At 33.9% G+C, this 23,069-nt stretch overlaps 2 protein-coding genes and 1 long non-coding RNA gene across 3 annotated transcripts; 2 read left to right on the top strand and 1 right to left on the bottom strand.

The window, feature by feature from the left end:
- Nucleotides 1–7,101: 7,101 nt before the first annotated feature.
- On the top strand, nt 7,102–8,945 carry LOC141608803 (protein FAR1-RELATED SEQUENCE 5-like). Its single transcript, XM_074428146.1, has 2 exons — nt 7,102–7,368; nt 7,815–8,945. Exons 1-2 carry the CDS (start codon nt 7,102–7,104, stop codon nt 8,943–8,945), a joined length of 1,398 nt encoding a protein of 465 aa, XP_074284247.1.
- Nucleotides 8,946–10,019: 1,074 nt separating this feature from the next.
- Nucleotides 10,020–11,739, bottom strand: LOC141608802 (uncharacterized). The gene is made up of 2 exons (XM_074428145.1): nt 11,219–11,739; nt 10,020–10,475 (listed from the first exon to the last, which is right to left on the bottom strand). Exons 1-2 carry the CDS (start codon nt 11,690–11,692, stop codon nt 10,020–10,022), a joined length of 930 nt encoding a protein of 309 aa, XP_074284246.1. The 5' UTR covers nt 11,693–11,739.
- Nucleotides 11,740–15,988: 4,249 nt separating this feature from the next.
- Nucleotides 15,989–18,963, top strand: LOC141609500 (uncharacterized). Its single transcript, XR_012527442.1, has 2 exons — nt 15,989–16,337; nt 18,629–18,963. It is a non-coding gene; the product is annotated as an uncharacterized LOC141609500 (long non-coding RNA).
- The last annotated feature ends 4,106 nt before the right edge of the window (nt 18,964–23,069 follow it).

The raw sequence follows: 23,069 nt of genomic DNA, 5'->3' as shown, positions 1-23,069 counted from the left end.
ACACTCAAACCGACTGACTTTTATGTATTCCAAGACTATATTTTTTAAATGGATCAACTAATTGCTCAGACAAGTATAAATAAAAAAATAAAACTAACAAAATTAAAACAGATAAACCCGTGAATTTCACGGGTCACAAACCTAGCTAATTGTAAAATACTAACAAACGTAGCAATATTCGTGACAAAATACTAATAAACCGTGGCAAAAGTTTAGTAAATTGTGACCATATATATAACAATAAATCTATATACTTTGACGATATATTTTGACAATAAACATATTTATTAATAAATTGTTTTTTTTCTTGCGAGCCATTTTTTCTTTAGGGCCTAGTGCTATCGCAAATCTGGATTTGCATAACACCAAAAACATGACAATATAGCAACCCGTGAATTTCACGGGTAACAAAACTAGTTGATGTTTAAAACATGTCCAGAACAAAAATTAGTACAGGTGCATAAAACTCCTTAGAAAAAGACGCAATATCAATAATAAATTTATTATTATTTCTTAAATCTAAAATAAACAAACACAATAAAAGACTTATGCTTATTTTTCCACAACATTATGACTTAGCGCAAAATATTATATTTACCTTTTGGGTCATTGTCGTCTGGATGGACCTTCATTTTTCTCCTCCTCTTCCTTTTTCCTTTGACGTTTTTCCTTTTTACTTAGTTTATATGAACCAAATCTATGGTGATCTAGCTGGAAAGGGAATGTGGTTGGTAATGATGGTGAGGGGAGAGGAAATTTGAAAAGGGGTAGGAGAAGTAAGTGAAGGAAAAGTGAAACAAAGGTAAGTTGAAGAACTGGGTAGCACTACTGAGTAGTAGGTATGCAACAAGGTACGAGAAAAAAAGGGAGACGGCAACTGAGGCTGAGAGGGAAGAGGAGAAGGAGTAGAAAGAGAGAAACGGGGAGGGGGAAGAGGAGGGGAGGGAGGAGGGGAGGGAGGAGTAAAATCTGGCTCGGTTAAGGTGGATACTTTGGTGGAAAGAATCCACCAATAAAACCAAGCAACTGTCTGGGTGATTTCATTGTACCCACCTGTGTTAATTAAATAACATGAAAAACTTTAATATAATAACAAACAATGGTAATTAACAAACAAATGAACCAATAAAATTACGTATCAACACAATAAATAAAATAAGACAAATTGTTTAAAAAGACGGTCTTTTAGCATAAGACCAGTCCGTTAACTAAAAGCCCAATATACTCTTATAAAAAAAATCATGGAAACCAATTCCATAACCAAGCCCTTTGCATTTTCACACCTCTCTCTTTGAACTTCTTCTGTTTTTATCCTCCTACTAGATTACAGCCAATGATAACACTTAGAAGACCTCAAAATCCAGCCTCGCCGATAAATCCCTCTGCACAATTAATCACCACATGACCATTAATTTCTTAATTAAAACATTCGGTGTTCAAACTAAAATCGGGAGTCATATTTTTGAAGCTAAAATGACAAGAGAGGCTGAGTTTTCTCATAATTATAAGAAGTTTTGAAGCTAAAATAGTGAGGTCTGAAATATAAAAAAATTAGAGTTTAATTAATAACTAGTATAGATCCCGCGTAAATGCGCGGTAAATACAGGGCTTTTAATTTTTAGTATATTAGTTATAGATTTTAGATTTATATCTCGCAATTTTTTTATAAAAAACAACTAATATTAAAATTAATCAAAAGAATTAAATAATTCCATGAATTGTGTTTTTTATGAAAATATTTTAACTACATCAAATTTATTAAAAAAATATTTTTTCGTCAGGAAGTTAATAATAGAAGATACAGTTTTTATGTGTAAATTATTTTAAATGAAAAATTAGTTTAATAAATAAAAATCTAATTTGTTTCCATATATAAGTTTGAGCTTGTATTCTCTAGTATATAGAAGGATTTATACTTTTAAAATTTACACCTCATTAATATTTATCAGTTCACTCCATTGTATTTTGATATGAAACAAAAAATTGAAATGGAAAACTAATAAAAAAATTTATTTAAGTTGTGAATTTTTTTAGTGAATGTTTTTTTGTCACGAAACTAATAGTAAGCATGTGTCAAGTTATTCTCTACAGTAATAATTATTGCATTACTGAAAAATTTAGCAACCTATACTTTATAATTTAATATCAATTTTATATTATTTAAATGACAAAATCATAATTATGAATTTATTTAAAAAATTAGAGTTTATTTATAAGAATATATTCATTGAAAAGATAATAATGTAATGAAAGAAAATTTTATTTATTACTTTATTTAGCTATATGCTTTTTGGAGGGAAAACTAAGAGAATTTTTATTCTCTTAGTAGTAGGGGATTGTGTACCCATATTTTTCAAGTTAAAATTCAAAGTTTTCAATATAAAAACCTGGGTATTCAAGTTAAAACATTTTGTTAACTTAGATGTACTGAAGATTAATTTTAAGATCTGAAAACTTCAATATCAAATTCAAATCTAGGTATTTGGCGTTGCCATTGACGGTAACTATCAACATTCTTCATCTTTAGTTTAAATTGTTTGGAGAAAGTAGATAGAATCGAACAATGATGATTAGAACGACAATCACGAAAGCGGTGAGGAGGTGGTTTAATTTGCAGCAGTGATAGAGTAGGTTGCGCGGGTGAAGATGCGGCTTGCAGAGGCGGTGGAAGAGTTGCAGTGTGGTGGAGGGCGTGGATCGGAAAGACAATGGCGTGCTCAAGTTTCAATTTCTCTAATTTCAATTTTACAGTATATAATATCCTTTTGTTGGACTAGTCTTTCCTATTGGGCCTGTCTTATGCTATAGGACAGTCCTATAGGAGAGTAGCTGATAAAATAAACACAGCTAAACACAAATATGACTACAATAGTAGGGTAAGCCCCTACTTTTCTCCAGGAAAAAGGATAAGAACATTCACAATAGAGAGGATAAGAGATCCTCTTAACACTCTCTTTCATTTAAGAAGACATCCTTTCTATTGTGAGACACATTTTACATGTACTCTTAGCAAGAGGAAGTTGCTTAATTCCTCTAATTTTAGAGGAAACTAGAGGAAAACTTACCTCGCCCCTAGTGCCCACCCACCAATCACTATTTGTCTTTTATATAACAATACTTTTGTTTTTCTCTTTTTTAAAATTTTAGAAATTTAAAGTATGAGAGGTAATATAAAAGGATACTCTCTATTGTGGGGAAAACTAATGGAAGAGGATGGTAATGGTGATAAATGAGATGAATGAAATAGAAAATGAGGTGTTAAAAAAATAGAAGGAAAGAGAAAAATTAAGAGAAAGATAACATACCATCTATTATAGATGCTCTACTGGTTAGAGAGAGGAGAGAGATGTAAAACTCTTGTGAAAAATTGAAAATGATTAGGTCGGTCTTTCCATTTTAGAGTAAGATTATTGGTGGGTCTTGAGACAAGAATTACATGAGTCTTAAGACAAGACTCACTCAAAAGTCAAAACTCCCAATAATCTATCCAAGTCTTGACAAAGTCTTAAGTTGAGTCTTGGAAATCCAAGACTCAACTTAAGACTTTATAAGAGTCTTGACCCACCTTTTTATAACACAAATTCTTGTTTGTGACGGACGCTATCCGTCACAAACAAGAGACGGGGCAAATCGATACCAGATTGGTCTATATGGGGCGGGTAGTGCATATGGGTGGGGCAAACAAATAATATATAAAATTAGTGATGGGGTTTGAGTGGGGAACAAGAGGTACAAGGGTATTAAATGCCATCTTGCATGAAATCTTCCTCCAAATCACACTTTACGTCCCAAATTCTGCTGATGATGGATGACCTATCTCCTCCTCCCATGCTTTCACTTTCCTCAACCCTAACCCCCTAAACATTCATTCAAATTTCCATTGTTTAATCATGGTTTTCTAAAGAAGAATTCATAATTATCATCAAATATTCATGCAAATTATCACAATCATAATCATCGCTTAAATATTTTCTCACAACACCATGGGTATGGATGAGAACTCGGCAATGGAGGATGCTAATAATCAACAAATTGTTGATTTTGAGACCGTTCAGCCTGCAGCGGATTCTGGTAATGTTGAGACTGCTGAGTTTGAATTATTTGATGGTAAAGACGATGATGATAATAATCAACAAATTGTTGATCTTGAGACCGCACAGCCTGCAGCGGATTCTGGTAATGTTGGGACTGCTGAGTTCGAATTATTTGATGGTAAAGACGATTATTTCGCGACGATGTTGATGAGCAAAGGTTTGTTTTTTATTTTGTTTTGATTATGGTGATGTTTTGATTGGACGATTTGCAATAATCATAAAATTGTTTGTTTTTTTTTTTTTTTAATTTCCTCGCTTAAATTTGCAATCTTTGTGTTCTTCATGATTTTGATGGACGATTTTAGGTTAATTTTTCATATTTACTTGCACAAAGGATTGTATTCATGAAGTTTTTTGTTCATCTTCACGATTTCAGGTTAACTTTTTAGCATGGGTTTTTTTTAATGACATGTTTAACGATTTAGATCTGTGTGTTTATGAGTGTTTAGGTAAATTTTTTAGATGAATATTGGTAGGTGCATAAGAAAACACCGTGGGACAGAATATAATCGAATTTTTCGCTGACTTGATCGTTCAATTTATGAAGTTTTTGTTCATTAGATACAGAATGAGCTTTTTTTTATGTGAATGACAAGCTTCTGATGTTGTTGGAGTTGAAGATGAAGATTAACCGTGCATAAGCTTACAGCTGCTAACCTGACAGACGCACAAATGTCGTTTTCAACAGATTATCATTTTACGATATAGTGTCACCATTTTAGGGTTCAGTGTTGCCCTCTTAAGCAAAACGAATTATTTTGTCAAAACCCATTTTTTTTGTTTTAGCTATTACCCTTTAAATTAAACTAGTCACATTATGACTAACGTTGGGTACATTTCGATGTATTGTCAAAATGTGACCCTGATAGTGATGAAATGTAGATGTTTTAGTAAGAAACCTGACAGCAAGTAGTGTGTGTTTATAACTAATAATGGTGACATTCTGACTGAATATGGTTCCCTTCTGATTTACTATTAAAATGTGACCATTGTAGTTCTGATTTGTAGTTGCATTAGTATGAAATATTAGAACATATTTAAACTTAAAATGGTGACACTATAACTAAATTTGGTTACATTCTGATATTATGTGATAATGTGACCATGATAGTTATGATATGTACGCGTTTTAGCTAAAAATATTTAAACTTGAAATGTTGACAGTATGACTAAAGTTGTTTACATTTTATGTACTGTTATAATGTGAACATGATACTCATGATATGTAGATGTTTTAGTAAGAAACCTGACAGCAAGTAGTGTGTGTTTATAACTAATAATGGTGACATTCTGACTGAATATGGTTCCCTTCTGATTTACTATTAAAATGTGACCATTGTAGTTCTAATTTGTAGTTGCATTAGTATGAAATGTTAGAACATATTTAAACTTAAAATGGTGACACTATTACTAAATTTGGTTACATTCTGATGTTCTGTTATAATGTGACCATGATGGTCTGATATGTAGATGTTTTAGCTAAAAATAATTAAACTTGAAATGGTGATAGTATGACTAAAGTTGTTTACATTTTATATACTGTTATAATGTAACCACGATTCTCATTATATGTAGACGTTTTAGCTATAAATATTTAAACTTGAAATGGTGACAGTATGACTAAAGTTGTTTACATTCTGATATTCTGTTATAATGTGACCATGATAGTCATGATATGTAGACGTTTTAGTAAGAAACGTGTCAGCAAGTTGTATGTGTTAACAACTTATAATGGTTACATTCTGACTGAATATTGTTTCCTTCTGATGTATTATTAAATGTGACCATTATACTTGTGATTTGTAGTTGTTTTAGTATGAAATTTGAGAGAATTTTGTAACTTAAAATGGTGACCTTTGACTAAAGTTGCATACATTCTGATTTACTTGTAAAATGTGACCATGATAGTTATAATATGTAGACATTTTAGTAAGAACCGGACAACATGAGGCGTGTATTTACAATTTAGAATGGTGACATTCTCACTGAAAATGGTTACCTACTGATGTTTGTATTAAAAAGGATATAATGGTGACATTATGACTAAAGTTGGTTACATTTTCATTAAATGTGACAATGTGACCAGGATAGCTATGATATGTAGAAGTTTTAGTAAGAAAGGTGACAGCATGTTTTGTTTGTTTACAACTTAAAATAGTTACATTCTGACTTAATATGATAACCTTATTATGTACGACGAAAATGTGACCATTATATGTGTGATATGTTGTTGTTTTTGTCTGAAATGTGACTTCATGTTGTGTGTTAATAATGTTTAAATGGTGACATTCTTAGTAAAGTTGTTTATCATTCAGTGTTCCCCTGTTAACCAATGCTTAATATATGTTGTCATAGGCACGGACTTATCAGGTTGTTTACTTGGAATAAAAGCTAGGAAATGGGAGCACATTTTCAGCTTGTATAAGAAACATTCGCAACTCAAGGGCTTTAGTATCAAGAAATCAACATCTCGTAGGGCTGACGTGAAAGACAGACCGCTGATTGAGAGATACTTTAGATGCTCTTGTGAAGGTGTACATGGGAACGGGAATGAAGTCAGTAGTAGGACCGCAGCAATTACTCGCTGTAAATGTGTAGCCTGTGTTAGGACAAAAGTAAATGCTGATGGATTATGGGAGGTAGTGCAGCACGTGCTTGAGCATAATCATCCTTTCACACCCGTCCAGTGGCAGCATCATCATAGGTCGGAGCGCAAAATTTCAGAAGCGGAGGGTGAGTTAATAAAGGCAATGAATGAAGCGCATGTTCCTCCTTCAGTCCAATTTAGGGTTGCTGCGGCCGGGGCTGGTGGTGATGCGTTTGTCGGTCACACAAAGCGAGACCATATTAATTACGTTAACAGATTGAAGATGAAATCAATTGAAGGTGGCGATGCAGCCACTTTGATCAACCTCATGACTAAAAGGCAAGCGGAGGAGCCGGGGTTCTTTTTCGCGTTGATTTGTGAAAAAAGCGATTAAGTAACCTGTTTTGGCGGGATGCGATGATGAGAGATGACTATCTGTTGTACGGCGATGTTAAAATCTTTGATACAACTTATCGCACCAATAGGTACAATCTCATTTGTGGAGCCTTTGTTGGTATTAACAACCATTGGTCCAATGTCATGTTTGGTTGTGCTTTTGTGTCGAACGAAAAGGAAGAATCATTCGAGTGGTTGTTCAATGTTTTCAACGAATCCATGGGTGAGGATGTTCGTCCTGTTTCTATCTTCACTGACCAAGACCAAGCAATAGCAAATGCAATTGAAACGGTATGACGTTTATTTTTTACTAATATGGGTACAATGGGTCATATTGTCTTGTGTCGCCATATTTCGCCACAAATGTTACCATCTTTCTTAACACTAACATTACTTAAGATAGTAACATTATGTCCTATTTTCTCATGTCAACAGAATATGCCATATATGTGACCATCTTTGTTTGTAAAAACATATGCTAATATGGTTACCTTTTTTCATATTGTCTATAGACCACAAATGTTACCATCTTTCTTAACACTAACATTACTTAAGATAGTAACATTATGTCCTATTTTCTCATGTCAGCAGAATATGCCATATATGTGGCCATCTTTGTTTGTAGAAACATATGCTAATATGGTTACATTTTCTCATATTGTCTATAGACCACTTCAGTATTGATAACGTTAAAATGGTGACATGTTTATCCACAAACCAGACATCGTCTATGTCAGTGGCACATTCAACAAAACGCCATATCTCACTTCGGGAAACTAAAGGGTGATCGTCCGTTCCAGAATCTATTCAACAAATGCCTTCATGGTTGCTACAATGAGGCTGAATTTGAGCATACTTGGCATAAAATGTTGTCAGATTATGGGTTAGTCAACCATCCATGGTTTAAGAGATTGTACAAACATAGAGCCAAATGGAGCACTGCTTTCAACAATCAATTCTTTTCAGCCGGGATTTTATCGTCCCAAAGGAGTGAGAGCACAAACCATGCGATGGGCTTTCAAGCTTCTAAGACTACATCCGTTACCGAATTCTTTGGGATATTTGAAAACACGGTGAAAATATGGCGGGGTGAGGAAGAGCGTAAAGAATTCAACGGCATAAGATCCACACCATCTTCTGTGTACCCTCTAGTTGATTTGTTACTACATGCATCTCAGGTTTACACATTGGAGCTGTTTCGAGTGTTTGAGAAAGAATTCGCGCTTGCCATGGGTACTCGTGCTATCATCCTTCCGATTGATGACCCTCAGGTGTTGTTGTATCGTGTTTACCCTGCTGCCCACGAGGAGGACAACCATCATGTGACGTACGATTGTAAGAACCAGCTAACAGAATGCACGTGCCGAAACTTCCAGGTTAAGGGTATGTTTTGCAGTCACATCATCCGTATCCTCCACATGCATTCTGTTGTCGAGATACCGGAAAGGTACATACTCCGTAGATGGACCAAATTTTCAAAGACTATAGTGTGGGAGAGGTTCCTGTCAAGCGACATACGCAGAAATGCCGCTCATGACGCCATCAATTGGCGTCGATCAATGTTGACGGCTATGAACTATCTCATCAGCAAATGTCAGAGTGTCTCTGATGCAAGAGCTGTCGTGGATAAGCTCTTTATTAAAGCGAATGAGGAGGTCGAATTGTTACTTTCTAAGCTTAATATGGAGGAAGATGAACCAACTGTTGATGGATCTGTGCCTCCTATTCTTGACCCCGTACGTTGTACTACTAAGGGTCGTAGTCAACGAAAAAAAAGGAATATGGGCACGAGGAAAAAGGCTAAGAAAGGGTCTGAAGTTGGGACAGGGGAGAGTACTATGTACGTCGCTGTGCCGCGTCTAATATGACATACCATGTACATTGCAATCCTTAGGTGTTTTGTACTAATGTGGACCAAATATCACTAATGTCCCTAAACAAGTGGACTTATGTGCCCATGTTTGGTTGTATGGGTTTTGCTATCTAAATGCCTTTATTTTGGGTCATCTTGGAAACTTATCTTGACACGGATTTTGTGCAAACATTCTGATATATACCAACGTTTGCTTATTTTGCCCCATATATCATCATTGTTGCTCACAAATGTATCATTGTTTGATCCATATGTTACCCTTTTAACTAAATATATTTGAAATAACTCATCCTATGACTAGTCATTAATTTCTGCTCATAAAGGTAACAATTAACTTTAATATGGTCACCTTATAGCCTACACATTGACAATATATATGAAAGGCAATGATTATCTATTGTATTTGTTTACACTACAGAAACTCTATAAAATGGTGACATTATAGACAATGTCAACAATCACAATGCCATGTGTTACCATTTTTTAACACTATAAATTTACCAAATTGTAAATTGTAACCATTTTAAGGTTCGGTGTTGCCCTTTTAAGCAAAACGCATATTGCTGTTTAATTGCTTAATAAAATTTGCATAATTTTAATTGTAATATGGTCACCTTATACACGACACATTGACAATATATATGAAAGACAATGATTATCTATGGTATTTGTTTACACTACATAAACTCTATAAAATGGTGACATTATACACAACCGCAACAATCACAATGCCATGTGTTAACATTTTTAAACACAATATGAATTTACCAAATTGTCACCATTTTAAGGTTCAGTGTTGCCCTTTTAAGCAAAACGCATGTTGTTGTTTAATTGCTTAATAAAATTTGCACAATTTAAAGACATGCTCAAAATGTAACTACATTACTGCTAATAATGTCACCACATTAGTGCACCCATGTCATAGCATGGGTAGTTAAAATGTTTACAAAACAAGGGCTATTTGTCAGTCCGTTCACAGCCCGAAGGACACAATGTTTTGTCCCAAAATACTACATTACCAAAACGACCAACAACTACGAAGTCTTCATTATAAAAACCAACAATTAAACTAACGAGATACGGCAGGAACTACTTTCTTCTTTCCGGCAGGCTTTGGTACTGGACGGTTCGGTGTGCGGCTTACTTCCGGAGCAGCATTGTTAACGGGTCCTCCTGGTGCGCGGTCTCGAGCACGAGTGTACCTTAGCTCGTACGACCTGGCGGGTGTTTTTTTTCCAATGTCATCTAACCCCAGATCAAAGGATGGCAGGAGGACCACGTTCTCCATAGCTGCGTCCACCTGATCAAGCATTGCTATGAACTCAGCATAGAATGCAGGGTCGCTATCCAATCTCTGCGAGAAGGTCTGCTCCGCTTCACCCGCCGCTTCACCAATTCCTTCCTGCTGTTGCTGCACCTGCTGAGATAAGGGAGGATCCGACATCATTTCTGCTGCCATGTCACGATGTAAGCGTGAAATCAACTTCTGGTTCCTCTTTGTCTGGTACCATTTAAGTACACGCGGCTGCACAGCAAAAAATCACACTTAGATGACTCACATTTTAACAATGAATCATAATGTAACCACCTGTAGTCAGAATGTCAGCATTTACAATTTGCAACAAACACCAACATATAACAGTTATGATGGTCACATGTCAATACTCCATATGAATGTAAGAAATGCTTGAAAAAATGTAACCATTTTCAGATACAGTGGCACCATTTTAAATATTACACACAGACAACATTTTGTCCTATTTCATAATACAACCCCCTACATATCTAAGATATAGTGGTCACAAGTTCACAGTCCATATGAATGTAATCATTCTTTATCCAAATGTCACCCTTTACTTTATTAATAAAAAAGAAGATATCAGAACTACCATGGTCATATTTTTAGTTTATTAATCGAAATGTAACTATCTTAAGCAAGAATGTCACCATTTTTAGATTTAAAAATGTACAACTACCATGGTAACATTTGGCCATAGAACACCAACATTTCACACTAAAGGATAATGTTACCATATATAATCAGAATGTCACCATTTTATCTCTACTACAAACCAGCATATTTCGACTATAACGGTCACATTTCAGGACTGAATCAGAATGTAGCCACCTTAGTCCTAAAATGTGACCATTTTAAAGATTTCAACACATAAGATTCTGTCACAATTCAGACTGCAGCAGTGTAAGTTTTGTTTGTATATATCATTCAGTATAAATTGATTTTGAATTTATTAAAGTGCTAGTACTTACGTCGTTGTACAGAAAGCGGAGATCCTCATCAGAAGGGAGGTCATCTGGAAGTGTGAAAGTCACAGTCCTACTTCCAGTATCCTGTGCAATTGTATCCTTCTCGGCTGCACGACCCGCCTCCTTCCTAATAACCTCCACTCCAGCGTCGTCCATCTCGGCCTGTCGAGCTGCCTCCTGCCGGATAGCGGCCACTTCAGCTTCAACCCTGTCAACCGCAACTTTGTATAATGTCTTTTCCAGAAAAAGTGATATCGGATACGTGGTCAGATCCCACACCCCTATACCAAAGCCCCTATGCACGGTGTAAGCTTTGCACTCCTCCTTAACTCGCTTCTTCATTGCGTCATAGGTCCAATGACGTATCAGGGGTAGTGTCCTCTTCTCAGGCAAACCCCTCCAAATCAGGCGGTGAAAGTACACTATCTGGAAGAACATTAGGCACCCCCCATGCTTTTGCCCTCGTTTTCTTTCCATGAGTCAACGGAATTGTCAAAACGATCCATAATGTATGAACACCAATCCATCTTAGGTATGGCATCCACATCCTCCACTGCCCCAATCAACCTAGTGTCGACTCGATTGTGCACGGTCGGGGCCAAAAACGATCCCATTGCAAATAACACAAACAGCCTCTTAAAATCTGGTCCACCGTCCACCAATTTCAGCATCTCAACTCTAACAACTTTGTCCAGCTGTATATCCTTATTTGGTAAAGCACCAAATCTCTTTCTCCAACTCTGTACTAGCTCTTTATCGTCTGTAACAGTTGGCACATCCTCCCCTTCACACGGTAACATGAAGACATTGTAAACATCATGCTTACTGATTGAGAAATGAACAAATCTATTAAACAAAAGCAGCCTAGTGTGCGTATCATATCGTTCCAACAGCCAATCAACCATGGTATGAATAAACTTAGACGCCTTCAGCTCGAGAAGACCTCCAAACCCTATATCCTCAACATCCTTCCTCTGAGCTGACGATAAATGCTCTATGACGTAGTGTAGTGAAGCTGGTGATCCATGTCCCTCGACCTCCTTCATATTCCTATATTCGGAGACAATGTATTAATATTTAAAAAAAAAAAGCTTAACATGATAACATGATGTCGAACAATTCATCAGATACAATTAAATGGTAAACATACGTTCCTTCCTTTCTCATTCGTTTCTTTTTTGGGACCACTGCCCCTTCAGGTAACTTTCTCTTCGACCCTTGCCCAACCTCAAGCTCCTTCGACCTTTCCACAACATTCGCAGCTTTCACAGAGTGCTCTGCTTGCACAGCTTTCACAGATGGCTCTACATGTAACCATAAAATGGTCACATTACATAATATTGTCATTATTGTTACCATTTTAAAATATTGTCATACATGTCAACATAATTAATGTGTGACCATCTTTGGTTAACAATGTAACCATTTTAGATTAGCTAAATTACTGAAATATGGTCACATTTGAACACTATGGTACATGTCACCATTTTTAGATTTATTAGATGCCCTCACATATGAATCAAACCTATGTACATTTCTAAACTATTGTGGTCACTACTAAGACAACCACACATTGGTCACTATTTAATCATATATATGTCACTATGTTAACATATATGGAACTATATGTCGAAAGTTCATTTTTTAACAAAAGTGGTCATATACTACAAATATCAAAATATGTCACCATGTTAATTCATGTGTCTCCATCTTTTGTCTTTTATGTTACCATTTTAAAATACTGTCATACATGTCAACATAATTACTATGTGACCATCATTGGAAAACAATGTAACCATTTTAGATTAGCTAAATTACTGAAATATGGTGACATTTGAACACTAAAGTACATGTCACCATTTTTAGATTTATTAGATGCCCTCACATATGAATCAAACATATGTACATTTCTAAACTATTGTGGTCACTACTAAGACAACCACACATTGGTAACTGTTTAATCATATATGGAACTATATGTCGAAAGTTCATTTTTTAACAAAAGTGGTCACATACTACAAATATCAAAATATGTCACCATGTTAATTCATGTTTCTCCATCTTTTGTCTTTTATGTTACCATTTTAAGTTTTTAGGTCTCCAGTAAGGTGGTTACATTTCACCACATATGGTCACATTTTGATCATCGAAAATATGTGACCATGTGATTAGTAAATCTGATACCATATTAAGTTTGGTGGTCTCCGGTAAGGTGGTCCTATTTCAGCACATATGGTCACACTTTAAAGAATAGATATATGTCACCATGTCATTGTATATCTGTTACCATATTTTGATAATTGCTCTCCAGTAAGGTGGTTACATTTCACCACATACGGTCACATTTTAATGATCAAAAATATGTGACCATGTGATTAGTAAATCTGATACCACATTAAGTATTTTGGTATTTGTAAAGTGGTCATATTTCACCACATATGGTCACATTTTAATGATCAGAATTATGTGACCATGTGTTTAACATATCTGTTACCCTGTCATATGGTGCTCAAACCTATAAACAACAGAGAAAAGTTGATTTTATTGATCTATAGTGGTCACATAAGCAAGATTTCAAATATGTATCTATGTTTTATGTATAAATGTTATGATTTTAATCCATGTTAATAATTTTTAGTCTACACTAATGTGGTGACATATCAGCACAAATTCATGCCACAAACATACTTCACAATCACAGATGTGGTTACATTTCTCAGTTTCTTTGCTAACATTTCTAAAATAAAATGGTAAGATGTACCGTCTTCTGGCGTCTTATCTTCCTTCCTCTTCTTCTTTTCCCCGAGAGCAGCTGCCATTTTGACCACTTTATTAAGCACCAAGCACCTCTGCCAAACGACCATCGTCTGATTCCGACCCCTGCTTCTCGTCCTCACCACTGCCACCCTCCTCAACACTGCCTTCCTCATCACCACTGCCTTCCCCGTCCCCCTCACTACTTGCTTCTGTCTCCTCAGAAATCTCTTCTGACGCATCATTGTCTTCCCTTTTATCCGTCTCCACCGGTTCTCTGAAGGAAACCCCAGATCTGACCTTCTCTTTACCCTTCTGCATGTCAACCTTTCCTTTTCCTTTCTTATCACCTGGTGACATTTTGAATACCAAAACAGTATCAGAAATTACCCTAAACCCTAAAAACCTTAAAACCTAAACTGATCAACATTCCAAGCCATTTTAGTCAACATGCAAAACATTTTTTCTGTAAAAAACCCGACAAATAAGCATTTTTTTCTGGAAAAAACCCTCAAAACGTAATCTGACTTCACATAAAAAGCATATTTCTCTTGTAAAAAACCTAAAACCTAATCTGATTATTGTCTCATATTTACGCCCTCATTGAAGATTTTTATGACGATGTCATCATTAGTTTGTTACCAAAATGTTACCAAAAAAACCCTAAAACCTAATCTGATTACTAAACAAAAATGTTACCATAAAATGACGATTAAAGATGAAGAAATACCTTCCATTTGTTTCTTCGGTGTTGTCCTCCTCGCCATCTGCTTCTTCCCCATTCTCCTTCTCAAATGTTACCACTGTAATAGTCGATCAAGATTATGAAAAAAAAGTTGTTGTGGCTTTTTATTGCTTAAAGAGAGAATTAAAGGGAGAAAAGTTGTGGAAATGAAGATGAACGGAGATGAAGATGAAGATGAGGAGTTTCTGATGAGAGAGGAAAGGGATTTGAAAATTTTGGATGAGAGAAGAAAGTGGTTGTGTCTAATTGTGGTTACCCGTGTGCATGGGGAAGGCAAAGAAGAAATAATTGTTATTTTAATCCAAAATGTCAAATCCATGTCCCACTCAAATTTCTTTCTTTTTTTATGTTTCACGGGTCCATCTGCTCCGTTAACAACAATATGGTATCAATTATACCCGTCTCTCCCTTGTGACGGATACTTAATGTCACAAGGGAGACTTATTGATTGCAGAATATGGAGATCACACATTTCACATTTGTGTTTCATTTTGGGTTGGGTGTGATGTGGACCCGGAAGTTTATTTACGTGCAATTTGACTAAAAAAACAACAGTACCAAATTCCCTTCTCTACTCTTCGAAGTCTCCACTTTTCTCACTATCCTCACCACAACACACGTTAATACCTCTATTTTAATAAGAAAACGGGTTAAATATTATCACACCCATATAAGAATTTGTAATTTCCAAATGTATTTTGCTTTTTGTACTATTAAAGTGTGTTTGGATAGTAAAAGTGGGGAAAAAGGAGGAAGGAAAAGGAAGAGAAGGGAAGGTGAGTGGAGATGGAGTGTGCTTATTTGGACACAATTTTCTTCTAAATCTTATCTACTAAGGAGAGATTTTAATTAAACTTGAAGAGGTAAATTGAATCACTCCATTTCCCTCGACTCTCATTTTCTATCCAAACAAATGAAATTAGATCCCCTATTTTTTCTATATCTCTTTTCCCTCTAAATCTCTCAATCTAAACACACCCTTAGTGTCACATGAATATATATTTAATACGCTTAAGTTTAAGAAATATATAGCCTTCTTAAATGAGAAATTTACGATGAGTAAATATTACGGGGTGAGTAAATATTACGGGGTATGAGAAATTTCCGATGAGTAAATATTACGGGGTATGAGCTCAGTTTCAATTTAACAATTAGTCTCCCTTGTGACGGATGCTATCCGTCACAAGGTGAAGACGGAGCGAATATCAACCAGATTAGATAATATGGATAGTAGTGGTCCCTTTTTTGGTATTAATATAATAAAAAGATGATTTGACAATGGAGATTAAAAAAAGGGAAAATGGGGAACTCCCCATGTTGAGTCAGGCGGCTAATAAGTGTATCACATCCTTGCTTTTGCTTTTTTTATTGGAATTTCGAAAACTCCACCTCTCTCTAGCTTTTTTCATTATCTCTCCAGAAAACCCAAAATAATTAAAATCTCTACCATCTTCATCCTCACATCCTCACCATTTTCATTCATCTTTTTCATCTTCATCTTTACCATCCGCATCAAAATAATTAAAACCAAGACGGTATCATTTTCATATTTTTGGAGCTTCATCAAGCTAATGGGAAAAATAACAGTGGCTAGAAAGAAAACTCCGCAAAAAAATGTGGAAGGTATTGTGTTTAACATGTTGATTTTATGGTGGTATTTTGAGTTTCGTAATTTCTTGTAAAATATTGCTCAAATTTGTAATCAATGGTCACATTTGGTTAATTAATTGTTGTTGTATCCAATCTCTCCAAAGATATTGTGTTTCATTTATTTAACTTTTTTTTTACACCAAAACAATTGATTTAATGTAAAAATTAGGTTTTACGAATCTTGAATTTTTTTTTTGTGATCCGATTTGTTTTCGTATTGATCTTGTTGTTTGTATTAATTAATGTCAAAATTAAGTTTTTGTATTAATTGTTGTTGTGCTCTGATTTTACGAATTTTTTGATCTTACGAATCTTGATCTGATTTGATTTGTTTTTGTATTAGTTAATGTCAAAATTAGGTTTTGTCGAAGGCTTGTGATGACGAAAATAGAGAAAAATGTGATTTTGTGTTTATCTCGCAATGTTTGCGTTAAAAATGTTACCACCTTTGTATCCAGATGTAACCCTGTTTGAAATGTTGTCTATTAGATACAATCTTTGAATTAATGTTATGATGATAACGTCTATGAATAAACATGGTGACATATGAAAATGTTACCGCCTTAGGGTGAAATGTAACTGTTAAATTAGTTATTTGGTTTACCTCAAAGCCTCTTAAAATGAAAACATATGAATAAAAATGGTGAAATGAAAACGTTAATATAAATGACTAAACATGATGACATATGCGTGTGTTGAAAATGTGATCAACTTAGTTAATAAACGTACATATGTTTAAGTATGTTGCTCATCATATATATAAATGTTTATTAGGGTTTAAAACGAATCTTAACAAGATAACATAAATGAGTAAACATGGTGACATATGTGTTAGTGTTGAATATGTGATAATCTTAGTTGAAAAATGTACTTATGTTTGAGTATGTTGTAATTTATATTTATGTTTATTTGAGTTTAAAATGAATCTTAACATGTTAACATAAATGACTAAATATGGTGACATATGTGTTTGTGTTAAATATGTGACTATCTTAGCAAAAAAATGTACCCTTGTTTGAGTATGTTGCTCATTATAGAAATGTTTATTAGGGTTTAAAACGAATATTAACAAGATAATATAAATGAGTAAACATGGTGACATATGTGTTACTATTGAATATGTGACCACTTTAGTGAAAAATGTTTTTATGTTTGAGTGTGTTGTTATTTATGTGTACGTTTATTTGGGTTTAAAATGAATCTTAACATATTAACATAAATGACTCAACATAGTGACATATGTGGTAGTGTTGAAAATGTGACCGCCTTAATTGATAAATGTATCTATGTTTCAGTGTCTTACTCATTATAAAAATGTTTGTTTCAGTTTAAAATGAATCTTAACATGACAAAATAAATGAGTAAACATAGTGACATGTGTGTTAGTGTTGAACATGTGACCACCTTAGTCAAAAAATATACCTTGTGACAACACATGTAACCATTACACTAAATATTTGTTTAGATTTGAATGAATGTTATAGTGATAACATCTAAGAATCAACATGGTAACATATGGTTTGTGTTAAAAATGTGACCATCTTAGTCTCGATATGTAACCCTGTTTTAAATATTGTCGTATTAGTTAGAATGTGTGAATGAATATAATAACGATAACATTTATGAATAAACATAGTGATATATGACTTGTGTTAAAAATGTTAGTAGCCGAGTCTCGAAATGTAGCCATGTTTTTAATTGTTGTCACATTAGTCTGAATGTGAATGTTATAACGACAACATCTATGAATAAACATGGTGACATATGATTTGTGTTAAAAATGTTACCACCTTAATATCGAAATGTAATTCTGTTTGGAATGTTGTCATGTTAGTTAGAATGTGTTAATGAATATTATAATGACAACATCTATGAATAAACATGGTGGCATATGAAAATGTTACCATATTTGTCTCGAAATGTAACCCTGTTTGGAATGTTGTCATGTTAGTTATAATGTGTGAGTGAATATTATAATGACACTATCTATGAATAAACATGGTGGCATATGAAATGTTACCATCTTTGTCTCGAAATGTAACCCTGTATGGAATGTTATTGTATTAGTTAGAATGTGTGAATGGATGTTATGATGGTAACATCTATGATAAACATGGCGACAAATGAAAATGGTACCAGCTAAGTTTCAAAATGTTCCATATTTTAAATGTTACAATATATTAGCCAGAATGTGTTGTCATATATTTTGTTTGAAGTACACTTCTAATGTAAAGTAATGGTAAGGTTTTATACTCATTTCGCAGAAATTTGTATGCAACCTTAGCACCTAAAAATGAACAAAACAAAGTCCGACGTTGGACAAACCTCGAAGCAGTTGGAGGTGCAAACAACAAAGAAATTGGAGATCCTCCAAAGGGTGTTGCCAAGAAAAAAAATGAAGGGGACAAAGGCCATTCATGGACTATTATCTGTTTAACTGTCAGTTTGTAATAAAACTTATATTTAGTACTTGGTGGTTTGTTTGGGGATATGTTATTTTGGAATAGAATTTTAGTCCCTCTTGATATAAGACATCCAAGATAATGTTTGTTTTGTGACTACCTTAATAATTATAAAATGTCATCATTATCTATCTAAATGTGCGCATTTTTTCTTAACAATTTTAACTATGTCATCGTAAACGTCTAAACTATCTTAATTTTTGTCGAATATATGACCATTGAAATTATAAAATACTTCAAAGAGTGTTATGTGACTATAAGACAGTACAATGTTACCATCTAAGAGATTATAGTAGTATATTACCTTCAGTTATAAATACTAAAAAAATTTGTTCGTTTAATTTCTAATGTTATCATAAGAGAGTACATTGTTACCATTTGAAAATGTATATAAAATTGTAATTAATTGGTAACTGATTTATTTTAAATGGTAACATAACATAATGTTAATATTAAGAGACTGATATGTGACTACATCACTAGTAAAATACTATATATACTTCGTTCTTTTAATTTCTAATGTTACATGGAGAGTATAATGTTACCATTTAAATTCTCTTTTTGGTAGTCGAAATTGGTTCGAAATGATAGCATACTTAGCTAAACTAGTGACATAATGGAGTGAAATTGTAATATATTTAGTTAAACTTAGTGATATACTAGAGTGAAATGGTAACAATTTGAGCACTTGTGATTACAAAACGTACGCTGACAATGTTATAACAACCTTACAACACTATAAAACATGTACTACCTAAAACGTTTTTCCCAAAATGTGGTCGGAATGTTATCATATACCCAAATGCCCTTTTGCGCCTTTTATATCGACGGGGAGAACGTTGTATGCGGGCGTTAGTTGCCCGCATCTCTATGGTTGGTTTCCTAGCCTTCTTCTTTCCCAAGTTCCTTTCTTTTTTTTACGTTGATTGCGCCCGTTGTTGTACAACGTATAGGGTCAATAATAGTAGGCGCCCGCAACTCTATGGTTGGTTGATCTTCGTCCATATTAAGGGACACATATGTGCCACTAACATAGCCGATGTCTCGTTGCTGGTAAATATGAACACATTATCAGCATATAAACTTCAGATGTTTACACATTAACATTTAATGTAACCAGTTAATAGGTAGAATTTTACCATCTTAGTTATACCATTAAAATCTAACTGTACAACAAAGATGTGACTGAATTTGAATAGAGACTTATAATGATCACATATATGCATTGCGATGGTGACATGAAAGTTTGTGTAAAATGTTATTATCTAAGTCAATAAATGTAACCATTACAATAAGTTTTATTTGATTTAAATGAATCCTATAATGATAACATATATAAATGAACACACTGACATGTGAGTTTGTGTTAAAATGGTTACCATCTTAGTAAGCATGTGTTGTCACTCTACCGAATGTGTGGCATAAATGTTACCACCCTTAGTAAAATGATACGGAGTATAATCTTAGGCTGAAATGTAACCATAATAACAAGGTTTAATAACAAGTTAATAATATTGGTACCTTCTTCAAACATGGTCACATATTTGTAAAAACATGCTCACATTTTCAACAATTACATATAAGTCACCATGTTCATTATATTATGTTATCATCTTAAGGATAATTTGTAACACCAAAAAACATAATATTATTGGTACATATCTTGATAATGTGGTCACATTTTGAACAATCACATATATGTCACCATGTTTAACCAATTAGGTTAACATGTTAAGAATAATTTAAAACATAACATTGGTACATTCCTAAGCTAAGGTGGTCACATTTTCAACAATCACTTATATCACCATGTTTAGACTAAGTTGATATGGTGACAATTGTATAATCATATGGTCACAACAAAACCAGGGTGTTTTTGTTAAGAAATGATATCATCTTAGCCTGAACACCTCGAAAGATCAGTACCTATGACAAGAGCAACCAAATTTAAAATTTTGGTTAAAATGGTAACACTATACCATAAAGGTGGTCACACTGTACGCTAAAATGGTAACATATATGACTGATCGTATAAACTTTTAAAAATGCATCTACAATTATATTTTTCAAAACGCTAAAATGGTAACATATATTTTGTAAAGTGGTAACATTTTCAACAAACACATATATGTCACCAAGTTTAGCCTATTATGTTAACATGTTAAGAAAAAATCAAGGGGCTTTCTGACATAGAGTGGTCATATTCACAACAATCACTTATATGCAATCACTTAGATGTAGATTTCTTGATACTGAAACCCAAGAGCTGCGAATGTTTCTTATACATCTTTGAAAATGTGTTCCCATTTTCCAGCTTTTATTCCAAATAAGCTCCCTGAAAGATCAGTACTTGGGACAAAAGATCCATCAAAATTTAAACTTTGGTTAAGATGGTAACACTGTCTCCATAAAGATGGTAACAATTTGCGCTAAAATGGTGACATATATAACTGAATATTATAATAACGACAAACCATTTTTAAACTTTGGTTAAAATGGTAACACTGAACTCTAAAACGGTAACATGTATGATTGTATAAGGTTTTCAAAACGCGAGATATTTCCCATTAACCTAAGTGTAACACTGTCAATTTAATAGACGTATTTGTTAGTTTGAATCTTCATATTGAATCTACTAACACCTTCATCTAATATTGAATAAAAAAAGGCATCATCTTAGCAAGACGACCGACCATCTTACAATCTCATCAACAAAACCAAAGAATCTCGTCATCATAACGGAAACTTAACATCACATCAGCAACAACGAAAACAACAACGCCAACAAATTAGCATCTCATCAATAGCAATGAAAACAATAAAGCTAACAAATATTCAATATTTTCATCTAAAATTGTAAAAACATCAACCCAAATCTATTACCCTAAAATCTCATCAATACAAATATCATCTTAAAGAATAAAAAACAACGAAAACAAGAACAACAAATTAACATCTCATCAACAACAACGAAAACAAAAAAGCCAACAAATTTTCAAAATTTTCATCAAAAATTGTAAAAACATTAACCCAAATCTATTGCCCTAAAATCTCATCAACAAAAATAACATCTTAAAGAATATAGAACACAAACCTTTCGTAATCAACATCGTCACGAAATCTTCGTCATTACCATCAAGTAATACACCATCCTCGTTCTCGACAACAACGATTTGGTCCTTTATTGCCATCATAGGTACCTCGTCTAGTACCATGTCTTTATTTATTTTTATTGGGTAAAATGTCTTTGCGATTTTAGACGAGATTGGAAAAAAGTTAGTGTTAATCTTGTTGTTGATTGTATTTTAGATGAAGATTTGTTTGGATGAATGTGTAACTGAAGCTATAAAGTTTGAAATTTGAAGGAGCATGGTGTCTGTAGGGTTGTAGATGATAGGTGAAGAGGAAGAAAAGATGTAAAGGTGATATGATGTAGGTGACACATGCAAAGTCACAATAAATGTTCTGTACAACTTTGTCCCCTATTACACAATAAACAAATACCCACTAGTACTTAGCATCCGGCCCGTTTTTTGTGCAATATGTGTCTATTCGCTCCGTCTTCAGGTTGTGACGGATACCATCCGTCACAAATGAGAATTTGTGTTCTGCAATATATTTCTTGGGAGTTGAGCATCAAAAACCAAATCCCAGAATATAATATCTCAATCTAAACACATCCTTATGTTAATCACTCATATTAATGCATAATTACACATTAATAGAAATACTACTCAGTAATCATGGTTATTAAGACAAAAAACTTGAGAGAAAGTAAATGTAAACAAATGAACTTAAAAGGAGAGACTAAACTAATAAAGATAAGAACGAAGCTAATTAAACTAACTAATAACAATAACATGAAATTTAATATAACTAAATTAAAAAAAAAGAAATAACAATAATAAGAGAAGGAATAAAAGAAATATACCAAACTTGATTTTGATAATGGATTATTAAAGATTTGAAGGAAGATAAAAATGGGAGGCACTTGTATTTCTAAACTTGCGTCTCTAATTAGTGCGGCTGAAAAATCTGAGATGTTGTCTGTTTGTTGTGAGTTTTTTATTAGCGAATTATTACACTGTAATGTTTCCAATTTGGTTTTACATTGTAGTTCTTGAGTATGGCTCTGAGAGCCATACTACTGTAATGTAAGACTTTTGCGCTCTGTCAAAAAAAAATAACAGAAACTTAAAAGACCAAACCGCCCCTCACTTAAACCCCAAAGAAAGACTGAATG

The sequence above is a fragment of the Silene latifolia genome, chromosome 10 (genome assembly GCF_048544455.1).
Source record: "Silene latifolia isolate original U9 population chromosome 10, ASM4854445v1, whole genome shotgun sequence".
Lineage (NCBI taxonomy): Eukaryota > Viridiplantae > Streptophyta > Magnoliopsida > Caryophyllales > Caryophyllaceae > Silene > Silene latifolia.
The sequence above is the reverse complement of the archived record's forward strand: the minus strand, read 5'-3'. Positions and strand labels throughout refer to the sequence as shown.